Source organism: Anolis sagrei, chromosome 6 (genome assembly GCF_037176765.1).
Source record: "Anolis sagrei isolate rAnoSag1 chromosome 6, rAnoSag1.mat, whole genome shotgun sequence".
NCBI classification, from domain to species: Eukaryota; Metazoa; Chordata; class Lepidosauria; order Squamata; family Dactyloidae; genus Anolis; species Anolis sagrei.
The window spans coordinates 131,274,752-131,289,161 of NC_090026.1; the positions used below are offsets into that span (position 1 = coordinate 131,274,752).

A 14,410-nucleotide genomic window follows, 5' to 3' on the forward strand; every position below is an offset into this window, starting at 1 on the left:
ACTCCAAGCAGGGAGGGGAGAGCAGGCGTGCTCACCGCATGGCTGTATGGTTCACATGCGCAGACGAGGGAGGGCGTGTGAGGCTGGAGAGAGGCATGGGGGTTCCGTGTGGGAAGTTTGGCCCAATTCTATCTGAGACTCCAAACAGGGAGGGGAGAGCAGGCATGCTCACCGCATGGGAGTGTGGAGCACATGCTCTGGACGAGGGAGAGTGTGTGAGGCTGGACAGATCTCTCCGCCTGTCCTTCTCTTCCTTTTTGGAAACAGGCAGAGACTCCTCTCACCAAAATCCCTCTTCCGCTGTGATTGGCAGGCCTCTCAGCCAAGGGGAGGGCTGTTCCTGAGACTCCAAGTAGGGAGGGGAGAGCAGGCATGCTCACTGCACGGCAGTGGGGTGCGCATGCGCAGACAAGGGAGAGGGAGAGCATGTGAGGCTGGGGGGAGGCTCACACTAGTGCGTGAACGAGGGCGAGCGTGTGAGGCTGGACAGAGGCATGCACCAGCGAGTCCCTTCAAGGCATGGGGGTTCTGTGTGGGAAGTTTGGCTCAATTCTATCTGAGACTCCAAGCAGGGAGGGGAGAGCAGGCGTGCTCACCGCATGGCAGTATGGTTCACATGCGCGGATGAGGGTGAGCATGCGAGGCTGGAGGGAGTCTCACAGCAGCAAGTCTCTTCAAGGTATGGGGGTTCTGTGCAGGAAGTTTGGCCCAATTCTTCTGAGACTTCAAGCAGGGAGGGGAGAGCAGGCGTGCTCACAGCATGGCAGTATGGGTTCACATGCGCGGACGAGGGAGAGCGTGTGAGGCTGGAGGGAGGCTCATAGCAGCAAGTCCCTTCAAGGCATTGAGGTTCTGTTTAGGAAGTTTGGTCCAATTCTATCTGAGACTCCAAACAGGGATGGGAGAGCAGGCATGCTCACCGCATGGCAGTGTGGAGCACATGCGTGGACAAGGGAGAGCGTGTGAGGCTGGACAGATCTCTCCACCTGTCCTTCTCTTCCTTTTTGGAAACAGGCAGAGGCTCCTCCCACCAAAATCCCTCTTCTGCTTTGATTGGCAGGCCTCTCAGCCAAGGGGAGGGCTGTTCCTGAGACTCCAAGTAGGGAGGGGAGAGCAGGCATGCTCACTGCACGGCAGTGGGGTGCGCATGCGCAGACAAGGGAGAGGGAGAGCATGTGAGGCTGGGGGGAGGCTCACACTAGTGCGTGAACGAGGGCGAGCGTGTGAGGCTGGACAGAGGCATGCACCAGCGAGTCCCTTCAAGGCATGGGGGTTCTGTGTGGGAAGTTTGGCTCAATTCTATCTGAGACTCCAAACAGGAAGGGGAGAGCAGGTGTGCTCACCACATGGCAGTGTGGTGCACATGCCTGGATGAGGGAGAGTGTGCAAGGCTGGAAGGAGGCATGCACCAGCAAGTCCCTTCAAGGCATGGGGGTTCTGTGCAGGAAGTTTGGCCCAATTCTGAGACTCCAAGCAGGGAGGGGAGAGCAGGCATGCTTGACATATGGCAGCATGGTTCACATGTGCTGGCAAGGGAGAGCCTGTGAGGCTGGAGGGAGGCTCAAAACCAGCAAGTCCCTTCAAGGCATGGGGATACTGTGTGGGAAGTTTGGCTCAATTCTATCTGAGACTCCAAACAGGAAGGGGTGAGCAGGTGTGCTCACCGCATGGCGGTGTGTTGCACATGCATGGATGAGGGAGAGTGGGTGAGACTGGACAGAGGTGTGCACCAGCGTGTCCCTTCCAGGCATGGGGTTCTGTGTGGGAAGTTTGGCTCAATTCTATCTGAGACTCCAAACAGGAAGGGGAGAGCAGGTGTGCTCCCCGCATGGCGGTGTGTTGCACATGCATGGATGAGGGAGAGTGGGTGAGACTGGACAGAGGCGTGCACCAGCGAGTCCCTTCAAGGCATGGGGGTTCCGTGTGGGAAGTTTGGCCCAATTCTATCTGAAACTCGAAGTGGGGAGGGGAGGGGAGAGCAGGCATGCTTGGCATATGGCAGCGTGGTTCGCATGTTCTGTCAAGGGAGAGCCTGTGAGGCTGGAGGGAGGTTCACAAGCAGCGAGTCCCTTCAAGGCATGGGTATTCTGTGTGGGAAGTTTTGCCCAATTCTATCTGAGACTCCAAGCGGGGAGGAGAGAGCAGGTGTGCCCACCGCATGGCAGTATGGTGAACATAAGCAGATGAGAGAGAGTGTGCGAGGCTGGAGGGAGGCGTGTACCAGCAAGTTCCTTGCCAAACGTGGGGGTTCTATTTGGCATGGGGGTTCTATTTGAGACTCCAAGTGGGGAGGAGAGAACAGGCATGCTTGGCATATGGCAGCGTGTTTTGCATGTGCGGGAAAGGGAGAGTGTGCAAGGCTGGAGAGAGGCTCACACCAGCAAGTCCCTTCAAAGCATGGGGGTTCCGTGTGGGAAGTTTGGTGCAATTCTAACTGAGACTCCAAGTGGGGAGGGGAGAGCAGGCATGCTTGACGTATGGCAGTGTGGTTTGCATGTGCTGTCAAGGGAGAGCCTGTGAGGCTGGAGGGAGGCTCACAACCAGTAAGTCCCTTCAAGGCATGGGGCTTCTGTGTGGGAAGTTTGGTTCAATTGTACCTGAGATTTCAAGCGGGGATGGGAGAGCAGGTGTGCTCACCGCATGGCAGTGTGGTGCACATGCGTGGACAAGGGAGAGTGTATGAGGCTGGATGGAGGTGTGCCCCAGCGAGTCCTTTCAAGGCATGGGGCTTCTGTGTGGGAAGTTTGGTTGAATTCTACCTGAGACTTCAAGCGGGGAGGGGAGAGCAGGTGTGCTCACCATATGACAGTGTGGTGCACATGCGTGGACGAGGGAGAGCATATGAGGCTGGACGGAAGTGTGCACCAGCAAGTCCCTTCAAGGCTTGGAGGTTCTGTGTGGGAAGTTTGGCCCAATTCTACCTGAGACTCCAAGCGGGGATGTGAGAGCAGGCATGCTTGACGTATGAAGTATGGCAGCGTGGTTTGCATGTGTAGCCAAGGGAGAGCGTGCGAGGCTGGAGGGAGGCATGTGCCAGCAAGTCCTTTCAAAGCATGGGGGTTCTGTGTGGGAAGTGTGGCCCAATTCTATCTGAGACTCCAAGCAGGGAGGGGAGAGCAGGTGTGCTCACCACATGGCAGTGTCGTGCACATGCGTGGACGAGGGAGAGTGTGTGAGGTTGGACGGAGGTGTGCACCAGCGGTCCCTTCAAAGCATGGGGGTTGTGTGTGGGAAGTTTAGCCCAATTCTATTTGAGACTCCAAGCGGGGAGGGGAGAGCAGGCATGTTTGGCATATGGCGTATGGCAGCGTGTTTCGCATGTGTGGGCAAGGGAGAGCGTGCGAGGTTGGAGGGAGGCGTGCGCCAGCAAGTCCCTTCAAAGCATGGGTGTTCTGTGTGGGAGGTTTGGCCCTAATCTATCTGAGACTCCAAGCAGGGAGGGGAGAAAAGTATTCCAAAGCTGTGTAGCATTTGTTGTTGTTGTTGTTGTTGTTGTTGTTGTTTGGTTGTTCAGGGGGTTGGCCTTTGGGGATCGCTTCTTAACTCTATGAAGTCAGTGACAAATTTTGCATAGAAGGGGAGCAAATAGATTTAGAACCATAGAATCCTAGAGTTGGAAGAGACCTCATGGGCCATCCAGTCCAACCCCATTCTGCCAAGAAGCAGGAATATTGCATTCAAATCACCCCCGCCAGATGGCCATCCAGCCTCTGTTTAAAAGCTTCCGAAGTTGTGCAGCATTTGTTGTTGTTATTGTTATTGTTGTGATTACTATTGTTGTTATTATTGTTATTGTTATGACAGCCTTCTGCAGCCTCCTCCTCCTCTTACCTGGATTTTTCGGGCAGGATTCAGTGCTTGGCTCCCTCCTCTTTGCATGTGTCCGCCTCCAGTGCGATGGTGATTATTATTCACCGTCTGCAGAGCTGCAATGCATCCGTCTGGGATGGAAAAGCTGAGATCTCGCATAAATATACATTCGACACCCACAGAGTTATGCAATGCAGCTTCATTTTTAGGCCACAGGATCTGAACACATGGATATGGGGTGGAAGGGGGAGGCTTGGCTCAGCAAGGCTCCACGAGACAGCCAGCCGTGTGAGGCTGCAGCAACAAAGGCGAATGCCATTCCCACCTACATTCATAGTCAAGGGAAAGAAGAGCCCCAATATATATATATATATATTCAAGGTGATGCATGGAGTACTGAGTTCAGGTCTTGATGCCTCATTTAGTTGCAGACTCATAAGAATTGGAAGGGGTCCCTTGAGGCCATCTAGTCCAACCCCATTCTGCTCAATCGCAGGGTCTCCAGGATTAGAAGGTGGCTAGACCTTCAGATAGGAGCTGTTTAGCAGTGGAATGTTGTTGTTGTTGTTGCTGTTGTTGTTGTTGTTGTTGTTGTTGTTATAATCAATACCTTAGCTTCCTCTCTTAAAAGAGACTCACAACACTAAAGACAATACAATGGATTACCTCTTTCTTTGGATGTGATAGTGTCACAGACATAGTTGGAAGGGGCTCATTGGGACCATCTAGTCCACCCATTCTGCTCAATTGTAGGGTCTCCTGACTCAAAGGTGACTAGACCTTCAGATATGAGTTGTTTATTAGTAGAATGCATTATTATTATTATTATTATTATTATTATTTGTTCCCTAGTCTCCTCTTTTAAATGAGACTCAACGTGGCTCGTGATGCTGTAAACAATGCAATAGACTACCTCTTTCCTTGAACTCTCATTTGGACAGGGGTCCCTTGAGGTCATCTAGTCCAGCCCCATTCTGCTCAATTGCAGGGTCTCCAGGATTAGAAGTTGGCTAGACCTTCAGATACAAGCTGTTTAGCAGTGGAATGCATTATCATTATTATTAGCATTATTATCATTATTATCATTATTATTATTATTATTATTATTATTAGTTCCCTAGTCTACTCTCTTAAATGAGACTCAACGCGGCTCGTGATTCTATAAACAATACAGTGGACTACCTCTTTCTTTGAATTCTCTTTTGGACATGAAAGAGAGTTGGAAGAGGTCCCTTGAGGTCATCTAGTGCAGACTCATTCTACTAAATTGTAGGGTCTCCAGACTCAAAGGTGGCTAGACCTTCAGATATGAATTGTTTATTAGTGGAATGCATTATTATTATTATATTATTATTATTATTATTATTATTATTATTATTATTATTTGTTCCCAAGTCTACTCTCTAAAATGAGACTTAACGTGGCTCATGATGCTGTAAAGTCAAACAATGCAATAGACTACCTCTTTCTTTGAACTCTCCTTTGGACATGAAAGAGAGTTGGAAGAGGTCCCTTGAGGTCATCTAGTCCACCCATTCTGCTCAATTGTAGGGTCTCCAGACTCAAAGGTGGCTAGACCTTCAGATATGAATTGTTTATTAGTGGAATGCATTATTATTATTATTATTATTATTATTATTACTACTACTATTATTTGTTCCCTAGTCTCCTCTCTTAAATGAGACTCAACGTGGCTCATGATGCTATAAACAATACAATCGACTACCTCTTTCTTTGAACTCTCATTTGGACAGGGGTCCCTTGAGGTCATCTAGTCCAGCCCCATTCTGCTCAATTGCAGGGTCTCCAGGATTAGAAGGTGGCTAGACCTTCAGATAGGAGCTGTTTAGCAGTAGAATGCATTATTATTATTATTATTATTATAAATATCATAAATAATAAATATAATAATATAATATAAATATTATAATAATGATATATTATTATAAATATTATATTATTATTATAACTAATAATAATAATGTTATTGTTATTATTATTATTATTATTTACACCCTCTCTTAAATGTCACTCAACACAGCTCATGATGCTATAAACAATACAATTGACCACCTTTTTTTTTGGATGCTCCTCCTTTGGAGATGAAAGAGTCGCAGATTCATAGAGTTGAGGCCATCTAGTCCAGCCTCGTTTTGCTCAATTGCAGGGTCTCTCTGGATTCAAAAGTGGCTAGATCTTCAGATATGAGAATGCATTATTATTATTATTATTATTATTATTATTATTATTTGAAACACAAGATGAGTCCACAGCAGACACTCTGCTGGCTGTTGTATTGGATCCCACGTGTGACACTTCCCAAGTATCTAGGACTCTGTGATGTATCAGTGAATAATGCGTGTAGATCCCAGTACGGTGGCCTTCTGCAGCTGGCAGCTAGTAATTTTGTCAGCGCCGATTGTGTTTAAGTGCAGGCCAAGGTCTTGAGGCACTGCACCCAGTGGGACAACCTTTACTGGCTTGTGCCAGAGTCTTTGCAGTTTGATCTTTAAATCCTCGTATCGTGTCTGTTTTTCCAGTTGTTTCTCTTCAATCCTGCTGTCACCTGGGATTGCAACATCGACAATCCATACTTTGTTTTTTAACACGATGGTGAGGTCAGAAGTCTTCTGCTCCAAAACTCAGTCTGTCTGAATCCGGAAGTCCCAGAGTAACTTGACGTGTTCATTCTCTGTAGCTTGTTCCGGCTTGTGAACCCACCTGTTCTTTGTTGCAGGCAGATGGTCTTTGTGGCACAAGTTCCAATGAATCATCTGAGCGACGGTGTTGCGCCTCTGCTTGTTGTCTGTCCGCAATCTTCTTGCAGCAGCACAGGATGGGATCTATTGTTTCACCTGCTTCCTTGCAGAGTCTACATTTAGGATCTGGTGTCGACTTTTCAATCCTGGCTTTGATGACATTGGTTCGAATGGCTTGTTCTTGGGCTGCCAGAATCAGGCCCTCCTTCGTCTATTATTATTATTATTATTATTATTATTATTATTATTATTATTGGTGCATCTACACTGTGGAATGAATGCAGTTTGACACCACTTTCACTGCCAGGCCTTAATGCTATGGAGTCTTGGAAGCTGTTGTTTGGGAGCTTTGTGAAACTACAACTCCCAGCATTCCATAGCGTTGAGCCATTAAAAGTGGTATCAAACTGCAGGGTTTCTATAGGGTAGATTCACCCTATGCTCCCTACCTACCTAAACTGATTTATACTTTACTAAGTGGACATTCATATATATATATACACACACACACACACATTGTTGTTGTTCATTCGTTCAGTCGTCTCCGACTCTTCGTGACCTCATGGACCAGCCCACGCCAGAGCTCCCTGTCGGCTGTCACCACCCCCAGCTCCCTCAAGGTCAGTCCAGTCACTTCAGTCACACACACATACACATATACATACACACACACATATATATACACATATATACATATACACATACATATACATATATATACGCACAGAGACATATACATATATACATATATATATATACACAGAGAGACATATACATATACACACAGACACATACATACATATACACACATACATATACATATATATATATACACAAAGAGATATATATACATATTCATATATACATATATATACACACAGAGAGACATACATATACACACAGACACATACATACATACATATACACACACATATACCTATACATACACACATATTCATATATACATATATATATACACACAGAGAGAGACATATACATATACACACAAAAACATACATACACACATACATATATACATATACACACATACATATATATACATATTCATATATGCATATATATACACACAGAGACATATACATATACACAGACACATACACACACATACATATATACATATACACACATAAATATACCTATATATACACACAGAGAGACATATATATACACACATATACACACAGACACATACATACATACATATACACACATACATATACATATATATATATATATACACAAAGAGAGATATATACATATTCATATATACATATATATACACACAGAGAGACATATACACACAGACACATACATACATACATATACACACACATATACCTATATATACACACATATTCATATATACATATATATATACACACAGAGAGAGACATATACATATACACACAGAAACATACATACACACATACATACATATATACACACATACATATATATATATATATATTCATATATGCATATATATACACACAGAGACATATACATATACACAGACACATATACACACATACATATATACATATACACGCATACATATACCTATATATACACACAGAGAGACATATACATATACACACATAAATATACATATATATACACACAGAGACATATACATATACACACATACACATTCATGCACACACACATATATATACACACATATATACATACATATACAATAAACATTTAGGCTGAAACACTGCACAGTGATGTTCATTTTTTATTTAATTTCCCCGATACGGTATATACAATATCACAATATATCATCATATAAAAACCTGGCTTTTTCCCATCTGCCCTCCCTGCCCAAGGCACAGTCAACCTTCCCAGTCAACCCCTTTCCTAATAAGTTATCCTCTAAAGTCAAATTATATTAATCATTGTCATTGATTATTAATCATTGTCATTGATCCTGTATCTCACATGGGGTCGGATCTACACTGTGGAATTCGTGTGGTTTGGACTTCACTTGAACTGCCACATCTCAGTGCTATAGAATCATGGGATTTGTAGTTCCACCCTTTGGCAGACAAGGCAAAAGGCCTTGCAAAACAACAACTCCCAGGATTGCACAGCAAGCATCAACGGAAAAAATAGTCCAAAGTATTGTCGAAGGGTTTCATGACCAGAATCACTGGGTCGTTGTGAGTTTTTCGGGCTGTATGGCCATGTTCCAGAAGTATTCTCTCCTGATGTTTCGCCTGCATCTATGGCAGGTATCCTTAGAGGTGACCTCACAACCTCTGTGGGAAGTGGAGCACGAAGCCGTCTCTGCTCTTGGCGAAGTCCGGCAAGGTCTGCTGTCCGTCCCGAGGTTCCACCGAGATCAGCCTCTTGCGGCCTCCAAGGCTGGCCGGGATGCAGTCCGAGACCTGGACGCCCAGGGGACGATGGGCCCTGCGGGAGACCGAGAGAGAGAGAGAAAGAGAGGATGAGATGGTCCTCTGTTGGGGGGGATTGGTTGGCGTCTACCTGCCAAGTAGAAGAGGGTTAGACTAGATGCCCTTTGGGGGTCTCTTCCACAGTTATAACAGGCATGGGTCAGCTTGGGCCCTCCCTCCAGGTGTTTTTGACTCCAACTCCCACCATCCCTAAGAGTGGAAAGAAAGAACAATGAAAGGAAGGAAAATGAAAGGAAGGTAGGGAGGAAATGAAGGAAGGAAGAGAACAAAAATGGAAGGAGGAAGGAAGGAAGGAAGGAAGAGAACAATAACGAAAGGAGGGAAGAAGGAAGGAAGGAAGGAAGGAAGGAAGGAAGGAAGGAAGGAAGGAAGGAAGTAGATAAGATGAAAGGAAGAGATAGGGGGAAGGAAGAAGGGAGGAAGGAAAGAAAGAAAGAACAAAAAGGAAGGAGATAAGAAGAAAGGAAGGATAAAGGAAGGAAAGAAAAAAGGCTGAAGAGAGGGAGGGAGAGAAACAAGAAGGAAGAAAAGAAAGAAAGAAAGGAAAGAACAAAAAGGAAAGACGTAAGAAGGAAGAAAGGAAAAGGGAGGAAAGAAGAAAGACTGGAGGGAGGGAGGGAAGGAGGGAGGGAGGGAGAAGCAAGAAAGAAGGAAAAAAGAAGGAAAAGAACAAAAAAGTGAAGAGTGGAAACAAATAACAATGAAAGGAAGGAAAATGAAGGGAAGGAAGGAATGAAGGAAGAGAACAAGAATAGAAGGGGAAAGGAAGGAAGGAAGGAAGGAAGGAAGGAAGGAAGGAAGGAAGGGAACAATAACAAAAGGAGGGAAGAAGGGAGGGAGGAAGGGAGGGAGAAAGGAAGGAGGCAAGATGAAAGGAAGGGATAGGGGGAAGGAAGAAGGGAGGAAAGGAAGAAGAGAACAAAAATGAAGGAGATAAGAAGAAAGGAAAAAAGAGGGAAGAGAACAAAAAAGAGAAGACTGGAAAGAAAACAATAAAAGGAAGGAAAATGAAAGGAAGGGAAGGAAGAGAACAAGAATAGAAGGGGAAAGGAAGGAAGGAAGGAAGGAAGGAGGGAAGGAAGAGAACAATAACGAAAGGAGGGAAGAAGGAAGAAAAGGAGAAAGAAGGGAGGAAGGAAGGAAAGAAGAAAGGAAGGAGTTAAGATGAAAGGAAGGGATAGGAGGAAGGAAGAAGGGAGGAAAGAAAGAAAGAAGAGAACAAAAGGAAGGAGATAAGAAGGAAGGAAAAAAGAGGGAAGAGAACAAAAAGAGAAGAGTGGAAAGAAAGGACAATGAAAGGAAGGAAAATGAAAGGAAGGGAAGGAAGGAAGAGAACAAGAATAGAAGAGGAAAGGAAGGAAGGAAGGAAGGAAGGAAGAAGGGAGGAAAGAAAGAAAGAAGAGAACAAAAGAAGGAGATAAGAAGGAAGGAAATAGGGAAGAGAACAAAAAGAGAAGAGTGGAAAGAAAGGACAATGAAAGGAAGGAAAATGAAAGGAAGGGAAGGAAGGAAGAGAACAAGAATAGAAGGGGAAAGGAAGGAAGGAAGGAGGGAAGGAAGAGAACAATAACGAAAGGAGGGAAGAAGGAAGAAAAGGAGAAAGAAGGGAGGAAGGAAGGAAAGAAGAAAGGAAGGAGTTAAGATGAAAGGAAGGGATAGGAGGAAGGAAGAAGGGAGGAAAGAAAGAAAGAAGAGAACAAAAGGAAGGAGATAAGAAAGGAAAAAAGAGGGAAGAGAACAAAAAAGAGAAGAGTGGAAAGAAAAAACAATGAAAGGAAGGAAAATGAAAGGAAGGGAAGGAGGGAATGAAGGAAGAGAACAAGAATGGAAGGAGAAAGGAAGGAAAGAAGAGAGCAATAAGGAAAGTAGGGAAGAAGGAAGGAAGGAAAGAAGAGAAGAAAGAAGGGAGGAAAGAAAGAATAAAGTAAGGAGGTAAGATGAAAGGAAGGGAGAGAGGGTAGGAAGAAGGGAGCAAAGAAAGAAAGAAAGAACAGAAAAATAAAGGAATGAGGGAAAAAGATAGGGCCTTGCAGTCCACGCCTGGACTTCTTCTCTTCCTTCTCCTGTCGCCACGGCAATGGGATGCTAGGTAACTACCATGGCAACGGGGTTCTGAGCCCTTCGCCTCCATCATGCCCAGGCAGTGATGACGCACAGTCCATGTGTGTGTGTGTCTGTGTGTGTGTGTGGGGTGGGCTAGATGACCTCTGGGGTCCCTCCGGGCTCCCTATGCAAAAAGGGGAGCCTTGGCTTTGATCCATTGACCTGCCTTGAGATTGGGAGCTTGCATGGCCATCCACACTGCAAAATTATACCAGTTTGACCCTGTTGTGACGCTGCCTTATGGAGCCTTGCAGCCTGGGAAGGGACTACAAAGCCCAGAATCCACTGGTTTCCCAAGATTTGGGATTAGCAAGCAATCATCATCATGGCCGAGCTTCCAAAATAAACAGCGATGCATCTCACATGTCTCTCCAGGAGACAAAGCGGCCCTTATGCCTTGCCTTGGCACTATTTATAGCCCAGCGCCGATGAGTAAGATACAAGCCGCCCCGGCAGCTCTCCAGACCTTGGAATTATTATCATTATCATTATTATTGGGGGGACTACATATCCCATCACCATCCAGCCTGTAATCTGGCATGTTAGCACTCCCGAGCTGGAAAGGAGCAAGCTGGACGAGCTTAGAATCATAGAATAATTGGAAATATTATTATTGTTGTTGTTGTTATATGGGGGACTACATATCCCATCGTTCTCCAGACTGTAGCTCGGGCGGGAAGGCAGATCTCCTAAGCAAGCTGAGCTACCTTAGAATCTTAAAACAATTGGAATTATTATTATTATTTGGGGAACTACATATCCCATCACCCTCATTCAGTAGTTTGGAAACGTAGTTCTCCCAAGCTGGGCAGGGAGCTAGGCTAGCTTAGAATCAAGCTAGGCTAGCTTAGAATCATAGAATAATTGGAATCGTCATAAACATAACCATCATTTGGGAGGACTACATATTCCATCATCCCCATTCAGTCATCTGGAAAGATAGCTCTCCCGAGCTGGGCAGAGAGCAAACTGAGTGAGCCTATTTGGGGGACTACATACCCCATCATCCTCATACATTACTCTGGAAAGATAGCTCTCCCGAGCTGGGCAGAGAGCAAACTGAGTGAGCCTATTTGGGGGACTACATACCCCATCATCCTCATACATTACTCTGGTAAGGTAGCTCTCCCAAGCTGGGCAGAGAGCAAACTGAGTGAGCCTATTTGGGGGACTACATACTCCATCATCCTCATACATTACTCTGGTAAGGTAGCTCTCCCAAGCTGGGCAGAGAGCAAACTGAGTGAGCCTATTTGGGGGACTACATACCCCATCATCCTCATTCATTACTCTGGTAAGGTAGCTCTCCCAAGCTGGGCAGAGAGCAAACTGAGTGAGCCTATTTGGGGGACTACATACCCCATCATCCTCATTCATTACTCTGGGAAGGTAGCTCTTCCAAGCTGGACAGAGTGCAAGCTGAGCGAGTTTAGAATGATAAAATAATATGAATTATTATTATTATTATAATTATTAGGGGGACTACATATCCCATCATCCTCATCCAGTATTCTGGGACAGTAGCTCTCCCAAGCTGGGTAAGAAGCAAGCTGAGTGAACTGTGAATAATAGAATAATTGGAATTATTATCTTTATTATTATTATTATTATTGAGGACTATATGTCCCATCATCCTCCAGCCAGTTGTCTGGAAAGGTAGCTCTCCCAAGCTGGGCACGGAGCAAACTGAGCAAGCTTAGAATCATAGAACAACTGGAAACATAATCATAATCATTATTATTTGGGAGGACTACATATCCTATCATCCTCATTCAGTAGTCTGGGAAGGTAACTCTTCCAAGCTGGGCAAGAAGCAAGTGTGGCGAGCTTTGAATCATAGAATAACTGGAAACATAATCATCATTATTATTTGGGAGGACTATATATCCCATCATCCTCTAGCCAGTCGTCTGGAAAGGTAGCTCCCCCAAGCTGGGGAGGGAGCGAGCTGAGCAAGCTTCGAATAATAGGATAATTGGAAACATGAAGATGACGATGGTGCTGGTGGAGTAGGAGGACTACATATCCCATCATCCTCCAACCAGTCGTCTGGAAAGATAGCTCTCCCAAGCTGTACAGAGAGCAAGCTGAGCGAGCTTCGAATAATAGGATAATTGGAAACATGATGATGACGGTGGTGGTGGAGGAGGACTACATATCCCATCCTCCTCCAACCAGTCGTCTGGAAAGATAGCTCTCCCAAGCTGTGCAGAGAGCAAGCTGAGCGAGCTTCGAATAATAGGATAATTGGAAACATGAAAATGACGATGGTGGTGCTGGAGTAGGAGGACTACATATCCCATCCTCCTCCAGCCAGTCGTCTGGAAAGATAGCTCTCCCAAGCTGTGCAGAGAGCAAGCTGAGTGAGTTTAGAATAATAGAATAATGTGAATTATTATTATTATTATTATTATTTGGGGGACTACATATCCCATCATCCTCCAGGCAGTCATCTGGAGCTGTAGTTCTTCCATTGGGTGTTATGGGATTTGTAGTTGCCTGTTTCCGTAAAGAGGCTGGAACGACAGCCCTGCAGAGCGGGCCAAACTTCATCACCTTCCCTCCTTCTTTTCCTTTTTCTCTACCCTTCTTCTCCGTCTTGACACCTTGGTCCTCTTTCTTCACCTTCTTGCAGTGAATGAGATTTCCTAGCCGTCGCCTAGCAACCATTTCCAGGGAAATATCTGCAAAGGGCTTCCAATGGCAAGAAATGCAAAGGTTTCAGGGCTGGAGGGGTGCGTCTACACTGCAAGGTAAATGCAGTTTGACATCACATTAATTGCCACACCTCAATGCTATAAAGCACCGGGATTTGTAGTTTGGCGAGGCTTCTTGGGCAGAGGAGGCTCATCAAGGTATGGAACTGCATTAACTCGACAGTGTAGACGCAGCCTGACTCTGGATATGGAATTCCACTCTGCTCTTGTCTTTATAGTACGAGTTTTTGTGCAAATTGCTTTTGTGTGTGCGTATGTGTGTTGGCACCTTCATTTGCACCTTTCGACGTCTCTGAAGTGTAAACGAAACAGGTGAAAAACAGCCTCGCAACACGCCAAGTCTCACACAAACGGGTTCGCAGGAAAAAGTGCAATCTTTGCCTTCAGTGGCGTGCGTTAATTATGTATTGCGTACTTTCTTTTTCCAGACATTACTAAAAATACCGTACTCTGCTTGTGTCACGGTGGCTGCAAAACGCAGCATCCTTTTGCAAAGAGGAGCTCCGTCTACACCAAAACATGCTGGACTGCAACTCCCATCAGCTAGTGTTTGGAGTTCACTTCCAAATACTAGCCG

At 45.4% G+C, this 14,410-nt stretch overlaps 1 protein-coding gene across 1 annotated transcript in view; it reads right to left on the reverse strand.

Annotated features, from left to right (window-relative positions):
- Positions 1 to 8,780: 8,780 nt before the first annotated feature.
- Positions 8,781 to 14,410, reverse strand: part of MYO1G (myosin IG) — a 55,672-nt gene continuing 50,042 nt past the window's right edge. The window contains exon 22 of the mRNA XM_067470428.1: positions 8,781 to 9,008. Within this exon, the coding sequence (XP_067326529.1) occupies positions 8,846 to 9,008 (163 nt within the window). The 3' untranslated portion in view covers positions 8,781 to 8,845. The remainder of the gene's footprint in view (positions 9,009 to 14,410) is intronic.